Raw genomic sequence first — 20,224 nt, forward strand, 5'->3', positions numbered from 1 at the left:
CTCTTGTGTTCTTATAACCTTAGAACCTCAAGGTGTATGTTATTAATTATAATGGAAACTTATTGAAAACAATGTTTTAATTACATCAAATGATATCCATAGGCATTGAACGTCAATTCTCTAAATTAACGTTTTGCTAATTTTCCCTTTTTAATGGATAATACAAAATTCCCTAAAAGTGGCGTCACAGGTGGATAGGGTCGTAAGGAGAGCTTTTGGTACATTGGCCTTTATAAATCAAAGTATTGAGTGTAAGAGTTGGAATGTTATGGTGAGGTTGTATAAGGCATTGGTGAGGCCGAATTTGGAGTATTGTGTGCAGTTTTGGTCACTGAATTACAGGAAGGATATTAATAAGGTTGAAAGAGTGCAGAGAAGGTTTACAAGGATGTTGCCGGGACTTGAGAAACTGAGCAGCAGAGAAAGCTTGAATAGGTTAGGACTTTATTCCCTGGAGCGTAGAAGAATGAGGGGAGATTTGATAGAGGTATATAAAATTATGATAGGTATAGACAGAATGCAAGAAGGCAGTGGAAAAACACTGAGGCTAGGGGAGAAAAAAACTAGAGGACATGGGTTAAGGGTGAAGGGGGAAATGTTTAAAGGGAACATTAGGGGGGGCTTCTTCACACAGAGAGTGGTGGGAGTGTGGAATGAGCTGCCAGATGAAGTGGTAAATGCAGGCTCACTTTTAACATTTAAGAAAAACTTGTACAGGTACATGTATGAGAGGTCTATGGAAGGATATGGCCCGGGTGCAGGTCAGTGGGACTAGGCAGAAAAATGGTTTGGTACAGCCAAGAAGGGTCAAAAGGCCTGTTTCTGTGCTGTAGTGTTCTATAGTTCTATGTGTTTCTTAAGGTTCTAAAATGATGTAAGAACAAAAGAAATATTAGAGATAATTGGCCAGGTGACTCTTCAAGAATGCTCTGATATGCAGCAAGATCATTGCTGAATCTGCTTTGGCCTTAACACCAGTTTCCTTCTCTTTCTTTGAATTCATTGACTCCCTATAGTTGAAATGGGTATTAGAATTTACCTTGAATACACATTCAATAATTCTGCCTCCATAGCTTTTTATGAGAGATCTCCAAAGATTCATGATCCTATGAGATGAGAAATTTCTGCTCATCTGTATCTGAAAGGTTGCCTCCTTATTCTGAAACTATAGTTATTCACTTAGTATAAAACTAATCAATCAGTGAAACACATTCTGAAGATCTTATTAGGTAGCTTGGCTGAGATCAGTGACTGGATTTTATAAAAGCTTAAAGTAGATTGATTGCATTGTCCCTAAATTTCACTGAAATTCTCAGTTCCTTAATTGTGAATGAATTTTTATCAGTTTCTTTGCTCCCATTCTTCCCACAAGTTGTGAGCCTCCTGTGTCTCAGGTTAGTGTTTCTAGAAATTGAGCCATATCTCAATTTTCCTCATATGAAGCTGCGTCATCTGCACAGATGTCAAGAAATGTGAATTTTAAAAAATCAAGTTTATTTTGTATCTCAAATTGTTGGGTAGTGATTTGTGAGTTCAGCAAAGGCAAATGAACATGACCCAAATCTCAGTTGTGTCAGGGCCACCTTATAAATATTTCCTAGGAGGCAAGTTTTGTCATCCTTCTGAACAGAGAGACAATTAAGTGTATTTATTTAAATTGTGTAGACTCAAAAGAGAATATTCTTTAATCATTTTGAATTGCAATGTTCTTCCATTTGGCAGGTTTGTTACCAGATTCATTGACTTGGATGGGTTAACGTGTATTCTCAACTTTCTGAAAAGTATGGACTATGAAACTTCAGAATCTCGAATACATACTTCTCTGATAGGTTGTATTAAAGCACTAATGAATAACTCACAGGGCAGAGCTCATGTTTTGGCCCATGTAGAGAGTATTAATGTAATAGCCCAAAGTCTTACAACAGAAAATATAAAGACTAAAGTAGCAGTCTTGGAAATTTTGGGTGCTGTGTGTCTAGTGCCAGGCGGTCATAAGAAGGTACTGGAAGCAATGCTGCACTACCAGAAATATGCAAGTGAAAGAACACGTTTCCAGGTACTGTCTGCATGCTGATTGTGAACTGCAAACTGAAAGAATGTATTTTGTTCAATTAGTGAAAAGTTAATGCATGTAAAAATCTGAGGATATATCTCTGCTAAAGTAAGGATGCGAGGAGTAATAGAATAAAAGTATTTTTCCCATAACACACTTTTCTGTCTAGCTATTTTTCAGTATGTTGGCAGCCAGATGTAGCATAGGTGTGTTATCTTTGTAGAATATAAACAGATGAAAACTTGGTAAGCCCTATCTGTGTGCTAGTGATCCCTTCTTTGAGGGAATAACCTTTTTATTACTGCCTCGCTCATTCAGCGAGGCAAAATGACTTGTCAGCTTCTAACCATTATCTTCATTTTTTAAAATTGTAGTTCATGAGCTCATAAATATGGGCAAGGGACGGCCACCTGATAGCTTGGTGTGTTGTTGCTGCTGAATGTTGTGCAAATTATGTTATGCTAATCTATCTCTGATAACTTCAGAAAAACCTTGACACAGAAAGCACCATCTTATATGACTGTATCCTGCCTGTTTATCATTAGTTTCAAAGTATTGAAATATTCTATTTCCACTGTGTTTGAGGAGGAGAATTCAGAATATTTATGACCCTCAAGATTTAGGCTGGAATATCGTGCAATCTCAAACCAAATATTCAAAATTGGACAGAAATTGTTGTAGAATCATCCATTATTTCACTATAGAGCAATGATGCAAATCTAGCCAGTCCAACATTTCCTCATAAGACAGCCAGCCCATTCTAGATTTATAAAGAAAAGGTTAACAAATCTGACACCAACACTGTCTCACTTGAGTGAAGGTGGAGTTTTGTTTCTGCTGTTCTTCATCAGAATCCTTGATTTGAATCCTGAGTATTTTAAGACCAATGTGGATAGATATATGTTAAGCAGAAGGTAATAGGTGACTGTGGATTCATGGGAAACCAGAACTGGGACTGCAGTCAGACCACATTTAATTTTATGAAATAATAGAGCAGGCTCAAGAGGCAGTGTGGTCTGATTTAATGTTTGTGGTTAGCTTTATTTACTTGCTGTACCTGCACGTCTTCAAAATCCTGCACTAGGGCATTTAGATCCCTCTGCAATCTGGCGCCATTTAGTTAGTGTTTCTTTTTCTTATAAATTCATTCTCATCTATTAATACACATAATTTCTGTGATATAACAGTATTTATATTATTCTGAGGATTACCTATCATTTAGTAATGGGAGAATTTTCTTGATAACATGTTAATTCAATTTTTGCTTTCAGATAATTAAGATAAATTCTTTGAGAAACAATAGATCCTTTATGATTATACAAAATCAAAAACGGCACCTCTTCTTTATTTCAGTCTCTCATCAATGATTTGGACAGAAATACAGGAAGATACAGGGATGAAGTGAACCTTAAAACTGCTGTCATGTCTTTCATTAATGCTGTCCTAAGTCAAGGTTCAGGAGAGGTAGGAAATTTCTACTCAGCTAATCAAGAGTGATGGGTTATTGCTAGTGGTACAAATCAATAGACCGTTTTGCTATCCATAGTGAAGTGAGACAGTGTTTGGTGAACACCAACTTGTAATCTACCTGTACTGCATTTCTGTGTTCGATCGATTTCGTCCCTTCAGAATGTAGCTTTTTAAATGTTGAACTCTGAGAGAGAAAAAAACAAACTTGAAATTGTATTCTTTATTTTGTTCCAATAGGAAAGTCTTGATTTTAGAGTACATCTCCGATACGAATTTTTGATGTTAGGTATACAACCTGTTATTGACAAATTACGTGAACATGAAAATGCAACTTTAGATAGGTGAGCATATCTTATATAATCAATTTTACTTACTGAAGATTTGCTGATGATGGTTTTGAAGCTAATTTTTAATGATTTGTTAGGCATTTAGATTTTTTTGAGATGCTGCGAAATGAGGATGAAATGGAACTAGCAAAAAGATTTGATATGGTGAGTAGATCAGTTTCTGCTGGTGTGTTGTTAATGTTGAATATTGTGCAAACTATGTTTTATTAATCTGCTGATATTCTTCAGGTGCACATCGACACGAAAAGTGCTACCCAGGTATTTGAACTGGTCAAGAAAAAGATCAGCTATACAGACGCATACCCGCACTTTATGTCAATTCTCCACCATTGGCTACAGATGCCATGTGAGTACCATCTAGAGCTTGGTGTAGCAGAATGTTATTGAATTTCCAAGTAATGAGTGAGTAAAATGAAGGAAAATAAAGATTAAAGATTAGCTTTATTTGTCACGTGTACATTAAAACACATCATGAAATCTGTAGTTTGCATCAATGACCAACACAACCTAGAGATGTGCAGGAGGAGGCCCACATGTGTTGTCAATATAACATGCCTACTACCTACTAACTCTGACAATTCAAACTGCCTGTACATGTTCTAAATACAATGCCTCTATTTCCAGCCGGTCCACATGTCTGTTTTAATGCCTCTTAAAAATCCTATACTGTATCTGCTTCTGTCATTTCATGCTGCAGTGTGTTACATCTTCCACACTTTGTGTGTGTGTGTGGGGGGGGGGTGCGCGGGGTTGGAGGTGAGTTAGAAAACAACTTGCTTTGTAAATCTCCTTTAATCTTTCCCCTTCTCACCTTAAAGCCATGCCCTTAAGTATTTGACACTTCCCCCTTAGAAAGCTGCACCCACTATCTTCCAGAAATCAGGATCCTTTGGCTCTACCAATGGAGCTAGCCAGACTGGGTTTGTGTACAAACGTTTGTATTTGCTGCATCATCAACTGATACTCTGTTTCAACTTTAATAGTTCTCTCTGCCTTTTCTCCCAGATAAGCGAAGTGGAAACACTGTACAATATTGGCTACTGCTGGACCGGATATTGCAACAGATAGTTTTACAGAATGATAAAGGGCACGATCCTGATGTTACCCCTCTAGAAAATTTTAACGTGAAGAATGTTGTTAGAATGTAAGTCCATTTCTTCTGTGGAGTGATTGGTCATAAGATTATACTAATAGGTACTTTGAGCTCAGACATTGTTTACTAAATATCACTTTTTTTTCCTTTGAATTTGATCTTCAACACACACAGGTTGGTTAATGAAAATGAGGTCAAACAGTGGAAGGAACAAGCAGAAAAAATGCGAAAAGGTGTGGTCTGTCTCTTTGGCTCTGATATTGTGTATGTGAAATAGTTTTGCCTAGCCTTTAGATGTTCTTCCTTCACCCCCAGCTCTATCCCATTACCAGTTTTATCCCCCCTCTACTGTTGTACTAAATTTTGGGTGGAGAATGCACTGTAGTACTTGCATTTTGGATTTCTTACTGCACAAGTTGGTGGAAAGCACCCAAAATCAGAATCCATGTGATGTTAACAGGGGAGGGAATTGCCCTGATCCCTGCAAATTAATAGCAGCCATTGTTTGAAGGGGAGGTTATGCACTGCTTTTATTGCCGATGTATCTCCGTTTGCAGAGCACAATGAGCTACAACAAAAGCTGGAGAAGAAAGAAAGGGAGTGTGAAGCGAAGACACAGGAAAAGGAGGAGATGATGCAAACACTGAATAAAATGAAAGAAAAACTGGAAAAGGAATCTCAGGAGCACAAAGCTGCTAAGAAACAGGCAGCTGATCTTGCGGCCCAGATCCAGGATCTCAGCAATGCAAGTTCACGTTTAGTTAAACATGCTTTGCAGCTTCTTGTAAAATTTAACGAAGAATTTGCATAAGTACATGTTACTGAAAAATCACATTTCTTTGGACCATAGTGATTTAAAAAAACACAAATATATTAATACAGTCTTGTTTTCTCTGTTGCAAATTTTGTCAGAGTATCTGGAATTAATCTAATTACCGTTTTCTTTACAATTTTATTTTGATTATAGAGAGCAAGTTTTGCTGCTGTTCCGGGCGGCCCCCTTTCACCACCTGGAGCCCCTGGTGGACCACTGTCTTCCTCCGCACTTGCTTCAGGCAGCGGGCCTGCTCCTCCTCCTGCTCCTCCCCTTCTTCCATCAATGGGTGGGCTGCCAATACCTCCTCCACCCCCACCTCCTGGTGGACCGCCTCCACCTCCAGGTTTGCCACCAATGGGTGGTATTCTACCTCCTCCAGGAGCCCCTTTGGGTTCAGGACACAGAAAGAAAAATATTCCACAACCAGCAAATGCTTTGAAATCCTTCAACTGGTCCAAGTTACCAGAGGTGAGTTCAACAAGACTAATGGTACAAGTAACAGGAAAAGACCATTTAAAAAAAAAATAACCTCAAGGGAGATTTTTCTAAATTGTTTTTGTAATTAAAGTTTATTATTGTCCATACTAATTAAGACTGAGATTGAGTTTGTAATGGATTTCCAGTTAATAATTTAAAAGAAATGGATTCTCTTAACTTGTAAATATTGTTTAATATTAATCTGCATTTTGAACTGGTTATCTCAGCTAAAAGATTTTCTTTTTGATTTACTAATAGAATAAACTTGAAGAAACTATCTGGAGGGATATTGATGATATGAAGGTTTTTAAAGTACTTGACTTAGAAGATCTTGAAAAGACGTTCTCTGCATACCAAAGGCAACAGGTAATTTAAGTGAAGTCACTCTACAATTTGAATATCTTAGCAAGAAAACAGAGCAATTCCTCTGAATTCAGTAATATTTAGTCATTTTCACAATGAAGAAACCTGCACAAGTTATTCACGGTATTCCAAATAATACTGTAGTATTCAGAAACATGCAAAACTTTCTGCAAGAACTTGGCTTGGATGATCTAAATTCAGCAAACCAATAATGCAATTTATTACTGAGAATCTGACACTATTTCCAGTGCAGTATAAAGGCAATCAGAGGATTCAGCAGAGGGTTTTGTAAATAGAGCGGCATGGTAACAAAATTGCTTTACATCGCCAGTGATCAGCAGTCAAGGTTCGATTCCTGCCTTTGTCTGTAAGGAGTCTGTACTTTCTCCATGTAACCATGCGAGTTTCCTCAGGGTGCTCTGGTTTCCCGCCACCTTCCAAAGACATACAGTTAGGGTTAGTAACCAGAAGCATGCCAACACTTGAAAGCTGAACCCAGCACAATCCTCTCTGATTTGATTAGTTGCAAACAACACATTTTACTGAACATTTTCATGTACATGTGACAAATGAAGCTAATCTGTGGCTAAATTATTTTGATTGGGTGCATTTGAAAGACTTTTGTGTATATTGAGGCACTGCGGAATAATTAATAGCAGGTCCTCACTGGTGAAGGAGAAAGTGAATAACGCATTTGTAGCAGAAATTATTTGTAGTATTTATGGGAAAAGTGAAGTAAGTTGCAGTGAAATCAAGCCAACTTTTGGCTGCTCCAGCAAAGAGAAGGCACTGAGACAATGGGCCAAGTACTGTTCTTCGTTCTAGCCTTTTTTCCTAATTTTGCTCACTTTGAATTTCAAGCAAATTATTTTCTTCTATTTTGAAGCTGTTTATGTGTATCACCTGTCAGCATATACTGACATGTTAATATGGTTTGTTAAATTGACACTGATTTGCATGTCACAGCTTTTGCATTATAATGCGAAGCATTACAGATTGATCGCCTATGATGCTTTGAACCCTTTCAGCTGCAGGGACCTGTGTTAAAACTTCAACTAAATCTTACTCCAGCAATCTCAGTGGAGTATTGACAGTTCAGTCTTTTTTCTAAGATCATTGCAGTTTGCTACCCATTTTGGCATACTGCAAGCAGATTATTTTAAGGTTACTTGATAATTTTGATATTATTATCAAGTTCCATATGAATCTGACATTTAGCCAAAATATGTTTCCTTGTTATGGTGAAAGGGTTAATTTTTGCAAATAGCATTCTTGCTTGATGCTGGTGTGTCTCCAATCACTTCTAATTTTGAAAATTTACTTATGCAGTCGTGCTGTGTCTATTTTGTTTGCCACTTTGCAACAATTTCTGTACTGCAATTTTTTCATTGCCATTAACTGATGCTACCTGTTGTCCTCCTCATGCCTTGGCCTGCACTTCAGGATTTCTATCTGAGCAATCATTCTAAGCAGGTAAGCATGTGCTTTTAATAAAGTGCAAGCAGTCTGTTTGTATAAATTGCAGCATGTTGGCAAAGATAAAAATGCATATTAAAGTTAGTTTAGGTGATGAGCACTTAAACAGTTTTGTGTACAATCTTCAGCTGTAAATTTCTGTCACATCAACATTACTGCATTTTTAAGAAAATGTGACTACAGGTCTCCCCCGCTATCCAAAGGCAGAGCGTTCCTATGAAACCGTTTGTAAGCTGAAATGTAAAGTGAAGAAGCAATTACCATTGATTCATATGGGAAAAAATTTTGAGCGTTCCCAGACCCAAAAAATAACCTACCAAATCATACCAAATAACACATAAAAGCTAAAATAACACCAATATATAGTAAAAGCAGGAATGATATGACAAATATACAGCCTATATAAAGTAGAAATATTGTATGTATGGTGTAGTTTCACTTATCAAAATCGGGAAGACAGCGAGCCAAAATCGGCATGCCTACGCATATGCACATACACGCATGCGCACAGAACTGCCTGCACAAGGCTTCACAGTCATGGTAGTCTTTCTCAGGGTAAACACATGTATAAAGTGGGCGGCTTTTTTTTCGTAAAAGCGAAAATCTTCTTTGGTTAGCAAAAACAGATACTAATGAAGGTCTTTCGTAACAGCGAGCTATCGCAAAGCGAACGTTCGAAAAACGGGGGCCACCTGTAATTGTATTGTTCAGAAGTTTGATTTTATAAGTAATTTGGGAATTACCACAGTGAAGACAATAATTCAGATTAATTCTACTTTGTAATAAAGTTATAAAGGGGTAATAAACCTTTTAATTAGACACGAGTCTGTAACATGAAATATAAAACATGCTTGATGGTCCAAAACGAAACTCGCAAGCATTAGAAATACAAAACCAAACTGATTTTGGTGTAAATAAGTGAGAGGCAAAAACCAAGATTTAAGGATGTGAAATGTAGTTCATGATTAGTTTTATACAACACAAATTATGTTTAAAGAAGTAAAGCACTGACATTTTTGAATGATGTATATATTATAATGGGATGGATTGGCTTGTGTGAAAAGGCTAGTTTTAACCGTAGACTCATTCCTATTTCCTGTAATAGAAAAGCTTATGTACGTTATGGCAATCACATGCATTAAAGATCCATGTGTGGATTTTATTACATTACATTTTATACCAATTTCTCTATTTTGAGATTAAACTGAGGCTCAGGAGAGTTGTTTTACCTAAGTAAGAATACTTTGGTCAGTGGGTTCATCTTTATCTTTAGAAGATTAAATTCACCTTTAGAATTATACATAGAAAGGACATTTACCTTCAGAATTACATAAATCAATCCACATATTAAGAAATATGTAACTGTATTTTGCCCTCATTCATTTAGAGATTGGGGTTCAGATGCTAAATGAAGTAGAGTTTTATTAGGTTATTGAGTATTCTCATTGTAGCTTCAGGTTATCTAATGTGCCTGTTTTTTGGACTATAGAAAGAGACAGATTCTAATGAAGACACATTAAATTCTACCAAGAAAGTCAAAGAATTGTCTGTAATAGATGGGAGAAGAGCACAGAATTGCAATATTCTTCTATCCAGGTAATGGTTTTTATCATGTATTACAAGAAAGCTTGAAAATCCTGCATTTTATTTTATGATTTGTGCATTTAAATTTTTGCAATGATTCTAATCTGTTCCTTATGTTCATTAGGTAATAGTTCACTGCAGTAGATACAAAGACAACTGTGGTGTCACAAGCACAGCCATTGCCTACAGTGGTTGGTAATGCATGTCCTGACCAACATTTGGAGCTGCTTGTATTAACAGGAATGGCAGCATCTGGAGTTGCCTTTCAAGTTGATGCAAAGGGGTTGATTTTCTCCTCATTTAGTTGGAAGGATTTAAATTACCAAACACAGCAGGATCTGTACATTCCACTTTCTTTCCTCTCCACAATCTCATTGCCATTTACTACTTTCTGGACCTGCCGGCTTGCAGCGAGGAAATCAATTGTTTGTGATCCTGCAGCTGATTGCTTTCAACAAGATTGTATACTTTTATGGTCTGGTTTTGTCTTCATTGTTGGCTCTTTTTGTGTAATATGCAATGTGCTGGCAAGTGTACATTTGTTTAACTTGCACGTTCAGCATATTCTTTATGATGATGAAATGTTGAGCATGTGGGTGGACAAACTGTAAAAACTGGGGAAAAATTAATGGCTTCAATTGTCTGCTCTGATTTGGAAGGCATACTTTAAAAAGAGTTTTTAATGTTTTGAGGCCTGTAGTTCAAGTTAAAACTTTTAAATGGTTGTGTAACTGACTGATCCTTTTGACTGATAAATAACAGTCATGAATTTGAGGATAACTTCTATTTCATGTTCCAACATGAAGATATTATTAAGGGTTTATCTTTGTTTAAAATGTTTGACAGTTTCTTTCTCTTCTGTTCGTGCAAACACGGCTGAGTGTATGCTGAAGTGCGTGTCAATCTTTTTAAGTCTAAATATGAATTATGTAGAAGAAGTAGATGATAAGACAAAGGTTGAATGGCATAATTCTGCTCCTATCAAGTCGACTCCACCATTTGATCATGGCTGATTTATTTTCCTTTTTTAAAAGCTATTTCTCACAATAACCTGTAACACCCTTACTAATGAAGAATCTATCAATTTCTGCTTTAAATATTCCCAATGACTTGGCGCCACAAGTTCCACAGATTCGCCAGTCTTGGGCTATAGAAATCCTCTCTATCCCAGTTTTAAAGGGACGCTCGTGTATTCTGAGGGTTGAGCTCTGGTCCCAGAGTCTCCTACTGTTGGAAACCTCCTCTACAGGTCCACTCTAACCACGTCTTTCAATATTTGGTAGATTTCAGTGAGGTCCCACGCCCTCATTCTTATAAACTCAAGGGAGTACAGGCCTAGAACCATCACACACACTCCTGATACGTTAATCCTTACAGTCCTGGAATCATTCTCATAAGCGAGTTCTAGACCCTCCCCCATGCCCACACATCCTTTCTTAGATAGGTAGCCTAAAACTGCTCATAATGCTCCAAACGTGGTCTTACCAATGTCTTATGAAGCCTCAGCATGACATCCTTTTATACTCTGAAATGAATGCTTGCTTTCCTTACTACTGACTCAACCTGCAAATTAACCTTTAGGAATCCTGCATCATTGCACCCAAGTCTCTTTGATCAGGTGATTTCTAAATTTGTTCCATATTTAGAAAATAGTCTACAACTTTATTACTTTTACCAAATGCATGACCATACACTTCCCTATACTGTATTCCATCTGCCACTTCTTTGTCCATTTTCCTACTCTGCCTAAGTCCTCCTGCAGACTCCCTGCTTCCTCAACACTACCTGTCCCTCCACCTATCTCTGTATCATTTGCAAACGTGGCCACAAAGACATTAATTCCATCATGCAGAACATTAACATATAACGTGGGTAGTAACAGATACAACACAGACCCCTGTGGAACACCAGTGGTTACCAGCAGCCCACCAGAAAAGGCTTCCTTTATTCACACTCTTTGCCTCTGCCCGTCAGCCAATCTTCGATCCAAGCTGGTATCTTTCCTGTAATACCATGGGCTTCTAGCTTGTTTAGCAGCCTCGCGCATGGCAGTTTGTCAAAGGCCTTCTGAAAATCCAAGTAAACAACATTCACTGACTCTCCTTTGTCCATCCTGTTTGGTATTTCTTCAAAGAATTCCAGCAGATTTGTCAGACAAGATTTGCCCTTAAGCAAACTATGCTAAATCTGAGCAACACACACAAAATGCTGGTGGAACGCAGCAGGTCAGGCAGCATCTATAGGGAGAAGCGTTGTCGACGTTTCGGGCCAAGACCCTTCATCAGGACTAACTGAAAGGAAAGATAGTAAGAGATTAGCTAAATCTGGCCTATTTCCAAGTTCATGTTTATTTGTCATTGGTGTGTCATGGTCGTGTGTTGGTTAGTACAACACTGTTACAGCTAGGGGTGTTGGAGTTCAGCGTTCAATTCCGATGTCATCTGTGAGGAACTCTTCCCGTAGGTTGTGTGGGTTTTCTCTGGTTTTCACCCAGAGTCCAAAGACTTGCTGGTTATTAGGTAAATTGTTCATTCTGAATTGTCCCATGATTAGGCTAGGTTGAATCAGTGGTTGCTGGGGCAACGCAGCTCGAGGAGTCTATTCCACGCTGTATCTCTAAAATAAATAAAACTATACACATGTATAAAACTACACTAAAGAGTGCTCCTCCAGGACCAAAGTGCAAAACACAGTATATATACAGCATATGTATAGTAGTTAAGATAGTAAATACAGTCACAACATAATATTAGCCCTAGTCCCTGTGTGGCATGGCTTGAAGATTGATGACGAGTGGGATGTTTTCGTGGAGCTATATTTCTGCAAGAACAAGCATGCAGCAGTTCCTCATCTCGCGCTGGTTCAGCAACAGGTGAAGACAATCCAGCTTATGAAGCTTATGTCCCAATTCTCTCTCACCAGTCTTTGAGCCACGCATTTTACTCTTTGATCTTTTTAACCCTGTTCCAATTTGCAAGTGGCTCAAGGAACGATCCATTAATTATTACCTTTTTTGGTTTTGCCATTTAATTTAGTTCCTAACTTAATTCCCTCAGCAGAACCCGTTTTCATGGTTCTTCCTCTGTTGTTAATATACACCTGGACCATGACAACTGGATCTTTCCATTCGACTCCAAATTCCTCTCAGGTCGGAACACTGGCACCAGGCAGATAACACCGCGTTCAGCGCTCATGGGCCTTGCAACAGAGAATTGTGTCTATTCTCCTAACTTTACTATTCCCAATTACAGCTCCATTCCCCCCCCCCCCCCCACCCCCGAATAGCTCTCTGAACCATGGTGTTGTGGTTCGGTTGCTCATACTTCCGATAACTCGCACTCTCATCCTCACAGAGAGCAGAAACCTCAGGCCTGTTGGGGAAGCTGAAAGGTTGAGACTCCTCCAGCACAACCTGTTGCACCCCCCCCCCCCCCACCTGCCTCACCTTCAGTCGCCCACTCTTGTCCTTGACCGTAGATTGAATTTGAAGTACTTAAGCTAATGGTTGTGACTGCCTCCTGAAACAGTGTCCAGGTAACTCTCCCCCTCCCTGATGCATCACGATGTTAAGTTATTATAACTTGATGTTCTGATGAAGGGTTCTCCCCCACAGACGCTGCTTGATCTGCTGAGTTCCTCCAGCAAATTTTGTTGCTCAGGATTCCAGCACTTAGTCTCTTGTATCTCCAGAAAAAAAATAACTGTTGTTTTTAAAAATTATTATTGATCTTGTGATAATTATTGTCTTCCAAGACTACTTTATAATTCTCTTGTCTCATGTGCAACTCAAATTTTAACTGGAATTTAATGCAACGCTGGGCAATAATGTACAAGATCGACGTCTGGTTGCTTACCTTCCAGAATTTAAAGTAAAGCACAGCTAGTGAATATCCTGAAAGCATGTCAGAACAATCTGACCAGTGGACACGAGCTGAATGTCAGAGTGGTTAAATAGTTTCTTAGTCTGCAGATAGAACACTTAACAGCCCTCATGCTGAAGGACTGAAAACCAAAGTTTTGATTTGGCTGTTATGCATGGGTACTTTAAAACAGTTTTGCAGCTGCACAGAAAATATATTTATAGTTCCTGTATCAGAAATAGTTTTAATAGGAAAATTTTCAGAGAATTTTCATGAATTTCAAAGCTAAACTTATGTACAGATAAGGGGGCTTCCATTCCCTTGTCATCACCACCCAATTCTCTTTGTGTTTTTTGTGCTGAGTCCCAATATCATTGTTTCCTCATTTCAAGAGTGTGAAGATGTCCTGAAGAAAACTTGAGTCATTCTCCACCCTCTCCCTTCCCTGGCCTGCTCAGAAACAGGTGTATGATTACTGACATACATTGCGATATTTGTTGTTTTGCAGCAGCAGTACAGTGCAATACATAAAAGTTAAAGTCTGTCCTGAGGTGCTTATGACAGTTTCTGTGGCGTGAAGCAACTGAGAGTATGACACTACCCCCCACTCCCCCCCAGAATAGGACGCCAGTCTATCGCGAGGTTAACTCCCAGCATTTTTTTGCCAGTACTCATTTTCAGCTGGGTGGACTGGAGCAGTGTGTGGTTAAGTGCCTTGCTCAAGGACACAACACGTTGCCTCGGCTAGGGCTTGAACTCACGACCTTCAGATCGCTAGTCCAATGCCTTAACCACTTGGCCACGTGCCACACAATACATAAAAATATTACTACAAATTACAAGAAGAAATATAAAGTGTGAGGTAGTGTCCATGGGTTCATGGCCTGTTCAGAAATCTGATGGTGGAGGGGAAGAAGCTGTTCCAAAAACATTTAGGTGTACATCTTTAGGTTCCTGTGCCTCCTCCCTGATGGTATGAGGAATATCCTGGGTGGTGAGGGTCTTTTATGACAGATGCTGTCTTATCAAGGCATCGCTTTATGAAGATGCCGCTGATGGTGGAGAGACTAGTGCCTATGTTGGAGCTAGCTGAATTTACGAAACTAAGCTTCTTCTGATCCAGTACTTTGATACCTCTATACCAGACTGATGCAGCCAGTCAGAATGCTCTCCATAGTACACTAGTAGAAATTCGCTAGATTCTTTGGTGACATACCAACTCTATTCAAACGCCTAATGAACTAGAGCTGCTGGCGTGCTTTGTTTGTGATTGCATTATTGTTTTGGACCCAGGATAGATCTTCAGAGATGTTGATATCCAGGATCTTTGTTTGACCATTATCCTTCAGTCCTCCTTGTTTCACCAATTAATTCTGGTTGGTCCCTGTTTCACCACTCACCTTTTCTTCTTTATATCTCCCCTCTCCATTCTTGGTGCTGATGCAGTGTTTCAACCTGCAATGTTGACATTTCCTTTCTGCCCACAGTCACTGCTCAGTTACTCTGGCAGATTGTTTGATGCTCCAAGTATCCAATATGTTTAGGATTTGAAATTTTGTTTTTGGATTTTGGTTCAGGTTGTGTGGCTTTTGTGTTTTTTTTTCATATTAGCAAAATGAGGGTTATAGATAGGATAAGTGCAAGCTAGCTTTTTTCCACTGAGGTTGGGTGAGGCTGAAAGATGAGGTGTTTAAGAGGAAAATGAGGAAGACCTTCACTCAGAGAGTGGCGAGGTTGTGGAACAAGCTGCCACCAGAAGTTGTGGATGCAGGTTTGATTTAAACATTTAAGAGAAGCTATGGTCAAGGTGCAGGTCTAATGCACCCAGGCAGAATAATAGTTCAGCATGGACTAGATGGACTAACGGGCTTGTTGCTGTGCTGTACTGCTCTAGGACAGTAAAATGTTATATTTTAATTTATTAAGGAAAAACTTTACAGTTACTTCAACTTTGGGTCTCTACAATGTGAACTAAATCAAAATAATGTCACTGCAAATGCTGACTGATTCAAGTTTTGCCTTAACTATGTATTTCTTTTACAAAATCTTCATTTTCTTTCTTGTAATTGCAAACACCCATCTATGCCATGTTCTGCCTGTGCTGTTAAGCTGCTGACCTTTCCAACACATGCAAGCCACCGAGCTGAGAAGCCCTGCGAAGAACTGGCAGGGCCTATTCTGCACTGAGATAGAGGGAAAGGAATATATAAACTATTAAAAAAGGGATTGTTCCATAGCCTTGTGTGCACAATTTGAAGTCATTCGTTGGTTCTAAAGCAGAAAGAAGGAAAATTTGCATTCAGCAAAGTTACTATTTACTTCTCGCACAGATTTTAATCACACAATTTTTAGTTAGACTTGTAGGGATTTTGTCTTTTGGTATTTAGGGAAATTTTTTTACTGGGAAATAAGGATACTGATTTGTAATAATGCCAGGGTGAATAATCGCCTCATGCTGATGCAGGAAGTCCTAAACAATATGGAAATATTTTAGCAGGAAACTGTATTGATTGGCATTAATTTTCCATTCATTATTTTTTAATTCTAAGAAAAGTCTGGACAATACAGCTTGTAATCTGATCAAGCAAGTAAGTTTTAAATTAATATTGCCTGATTATACAGGTACTTAATAATTGGAGTTGCTGAGATAAATCTGTTCAAAACTATTTGGATTCTAATTGTACATCAGTGTACTTTTTGTGTGTTAACTTTGTTAATCTGAAATAGTTTTACATGAAATATAATGGTACTAAAAGTACCGTTGATTTGTTAATATAGATTGTCACTTAGCTATATATTTTTAAAAAAATACACATGAAAGAGTTGATGCTACAAGCTGAATGAGGTGTGCATTTCAACCCCAAATTCTATTACCCCCATTGCAGAAAGCAATTGATGTGGGAAAAAAATAACAGATCCATAATCACTGGTGTTCATCAGTTGGCCTTTATAATGTTTACTGAATTATTTTTAATATATAAAAGTGTTAGATTCTAACACATTATTAGTTCAGTACAAGTAAGTTCTGATAATCTAGTACATTTGGAAGCTTGACAATAGACTAGCAAATTTTCCAGACTTTTGGATATGTCTTAATTCCAGCCCCCAAGCCGCATTATATTTTTCTTAGATATTACACAGTACAATAAAACTCCAATAACTTGCTCTCTATTCAGAAATCCTGGTGGTTCAGTATCTTGTGATATTTGCCGTGCTTCCTTTTAACTCACTGAGGCACTGGTTCCTGTCATCTTTTAAACTAAATCAGTTCACTGGAAAATTTATTACAATACCATATAATTTCCGATCACTGGGGCTTTGGGAATCCTCCACGGCTGGATATTATTTCTTTAAAGAGAACATAGAAAAATACAGCACAGTACAAGTCCCAAGGCTTATAGTGTTGTGCTAACTCTTTAACCTGCTCCAAGATCAATTTAACTCTTCTCTTCCACATAGCCCTCTAATTTTCTTTCATTCATGTGTCGTAAGAGTCTCTCAAATGTCCGTAATCTATCTGCCTCTACCATCACTTCTGGCGGCACATTCCATGCACCTGCATTATCTGTGTTTCTGGAAAAAAAACTTCTGACATCCTCCCTTTGCGCTTTCCTCCCAAATCCTTAAAATTACGCCCCCTCATGTTAGCTATTTACACCCCGGGAGAAAGTCTCTGTCTCTGGCTGCCTACTCAATCTATGCTTCTTATCGTCTTGTACATCTCTACCAGTTCTCCTCTAATCCAGGTAGCATCCTAGTCAATCTGCTGTGCGCTCTTTCTAAAGTTTTCATGTATTTTCCTATAATGAGGTGACCTGAACTGAACACAATACTCCAAGTGTGGTCTAACCAGAGTTTTATAGAGTTGTAACATAACCTCATGGCTCTTGAACCTAATTCCTGACTAATGAAGGCCAGCACATCATATGCCTTCATAACCACCCTATCAACTGGCACAACACCTTTGAGGTATCTGTGGACCTGAACCACAAGGTCCCTCTTTTCCCCCACTCTCTTAAGAATCTTACCATTAAACCTGTCTGCCACTTCTCAGCCCAGTTCTGCATCCTGTCTATGTCCCTTTGTAATCTACAACAACCTTCTGCAGTAGCTATAACACCACCAACCTTCGTGTCATCTGCAAACTTACTAACCCAACCTTCCACTTTCTCATCCAAGTCATTTGTAAAAATCTCAAAGAGTAAGTGACCCAGAACAGATTCCTGTAGAACACTACTGGCCACCAGCCTCCAGGCAGAATATCTTCCATCTACAACCATCCTCTGCCTTCTGTAGGCAAGACAATTCTGAGATTGAGATTCAGATTTATTTATCACATGTACACTGAAACACACAGTTGTTACGTTCTCCAGTAACAGGGTGACTTACCAGCAAAGATAGAGAGGTCCGCTGAAGCCTGATGATACTATTTTCAAACGTTTTATTTATAAAGGGGCACAAACGTATGATTAATACAAGACATTCAGATCATATACATCATCAAAACTCAATCTAAAGCACAGGTATAGTAATAATCAATCAAAAATAAGCTCTATCGTTGTCTAGGGGATACTGAGTCCATTGGAATATAAGAGTCACTCAAAGTCTGCAGGCTTCCCCGTTTCGGGAACCGCTGGCATTTCACGTGTTGGAGAGAGAGAAAAGGAAAACTTGCCCGTCGTCCTTGCGAAGCAAATCCCTGCTGTTAGTTAAAGCGGTTTTTCCTTTTGGGTCCAGCCACAGACTCCCGATCCGGAATCTAACGCACGTGGCTTCCTTCAGAATGGCTTCCAGCTCCGACGGGAAGCGGTATCGTGTCTTCTTCGTGTGTCTCCTTGGTGCGTCTGAGGCCCCGCCTCGGCAGCCCACCTTTTATCTGGACTGGCAGGGTTGTAGATGTCAATCAGGGGGCGAGGCAATCTTTTCCCCCATCACCCATCTCACATTGCCCTGAGGGTTTGCACGTAGTCCAGTTCCTTATTCCACAAAGGTGTCTCCCAAGACAATGGCTATGTCCAAGGCTTTTGTCTGGCTGAGCGGCCAGCCCACATTCCAAACCGTAAGGCTCTCTCTCTCTCTCTCTTACGATTCTCACAAAGGAGGGGGCTGAGGTCATGACACAGTGAAATGTGTCAGTTGTCTTAACAACCTCGGGATGTGCTGGGGCAGCCTGCAAGTGTTGCCACACATTCTGGTGCCTGGAGGTCTCCTACATCTCTGACATCTTGCGTGAGGAGCACACCATTGAACCTGGGGATCCATTCGCACTTCTCCCAATGCTTTATGAATTCAGGGACCCAGTGAGTGGAAGAAAGAGTGCAGCAAATATCACCTGTGTACTGGACGACAAACCTTGAGGATTTCTGAATAATCAGAATAGCATTATCTTTGAGTAAGCACTCGTGTGCAGCACTCGCAAGAGGGCACCATACAAGCTACGGATGAACTAATACGCAATACCCCCAGAGTTTCCCAGGGTGAGGGAAGGTTGAGAGGCTGTCTACAGGAAAAATCGACTCCCTTGCAGCTATTGTGTTCAACTTGTTAAAGAGCGATTCAGCCCAATGGAGAAGAGAGAGAATCTTAAACCATCACGGCAACCAAACAGGAGGGAAAGGGAGATTCGCCACCTGAGAAGTGAGATAAAGACCCTGAACAAATGATTCAAAAACAGTTACCCTGACGAAGAAGAAGGTGTCAAAGATCTAACCAGCGAACTGCGGGAACAGCTGTGCAAGCTCAGGAGGTGGAGCAGCTGCGAAAGAGAGAAGGAGAGCCCAGTTTGTTTAAAAATCCACTCAGCCAGCAAAACTCTGGCACCCTAACCAGCTCAAAGCAGGAGGTGGAAGAATTTCTGCAGGAATCACGCAACGATCCCCATAGGAATCGGGGACTAGAGTTCAATCCAAAAGTCCCTCAACCAAGAATCTCAGCAACTGAGCTGAACATGGTGGAGTCCATGTGGCAGGAGGTCCAGGATACCATCAAGAGAGCAAAGTCATCTGCCGCCCAGGACCAAGTGGTATACCCTACAAGGTATATAAGAAATGCCCAAAACTCCTCTGGAGGTTGTGGAAGATGATGAGGAAGATTTGGATCAAAGGCTGTATTGCACTAAGCTGGAAAATGGCTGAAGAATGCTTTGTTCTCAAGGAAGAAGATTCCTCCATAATCACCCAGTTTCGGACAATCTCCCTCCTTAGCGTGGAGTGCAAAAAATTCTTCTTGGTGCCTGTGAGAAGGCTGACCTCTTACTTAATAGAGAACCACTATTTCAACACATCCGTCCAGAGAGGTGGCATGCTGGGTTTTTCTGGGTGCCTTGAACACATCTCAATAATCAGCCAATTGATCTGTGAGTCTAGGTAGAAGAAAGATGTCCTAACAGTCCTCTGGTTAGACCTAGCTAATGCCTACAGATCAATTCCACACATCCTCATCCAGGTTGGCCTGGACCACTACCATATCCTGCCAGTAACACGAGACGTAACCACCAGCTACCTCGGAGGATTCAAACTAGGCCTCACTTCAGCTCACTTTACAACTGGGTGGCAAGACCTCCAAAAAGGGATTCCAATGGGCTGTACCATCTCTTTCATCTTGTTTGTCATGGGTATGAACCTACTCAAACCAGCAGCAGGGACATAGCCCGAGGCTCAGTGTTGGAGCCTGGCATCTGACAAC

General features: G+C 39.6%; 1 protein-coding gene across 1 annotated transcript in view; it reads left to right on the plus strand.

Moving 5' to 3' along the window:
• Nucleotides 1–20,224, plus strand: part of daam1a (dishevelled associated activator of morphogenesis 1a) — a 170,163-nt gene that overhangs the window by 109,612 nt on the left and 40,327 nt on the right. The window contains exons 8-19 of the mRNA XM_073039945.1: nucleotides 1,723–2,056; nucleotides 3,407–3,517; nucleotides 3,761–3,864; nucleotides 3,948–4,014; nucleotides 4,099–4,216; nucleotides 4,876–5,014; nucleotides 5,138–5,196; nucleotides 5,521–5,708; nucleotides 5,931–6,248; nucleotides 6,516–6,623; nucleotides 8,064–8,093; nucleotides 9,586–9,692. Of these exons, the coding sequence (XP_072896046.1) occupies nucleotides 1,723–2,056; nucleotides 3,407–3,517; nucleotides 3,761–3,864; nucleotides 3,948–4,014; nucleotides 4,099–4,216; nucleotides 4,876–5,014; nucleotides 5,138–5,196; nucleotides 5,521–5,708; nucleotides 5,931–6,248; nucleotides 6,516–6,623; nucleotides 8,064–8,093; nucleotides 9,586–9,692 (1,683 nt within the window). The remainder of the gene's footprint in view (nucleotides 1–1,722; nucleotides 2,057–3,406; nucleotides 3,518–3,760; nucleotides 3,865–3,947; nucleotides 4,015–4,098; nucleotides 4,217–4,875; nucleotides 5,015–5,137; nucleotides 5,197–5,520; nucleotides 5,709–5,930; nucleotides 6,249–6,515; nucleotides 6,624–8,063; nucleotides 8,094–9,585; nucleotides 9,693–20,224) is intronic.

The sequence above is a fragment of the Hemitrygon akajei genome, chromosome 3 (genome assembly GCF_048418815.1).
Source record: "Hemitrygon akajei chromosome 3, sHemAka1.3, whole genome shotgun sequence".
NCBI lineage: Eukaryota > Metazoa > Chordata > Chondrichthyes > Myliobatiformes > Dasyatidae > Hemitrygon > Hemitrygon akajei.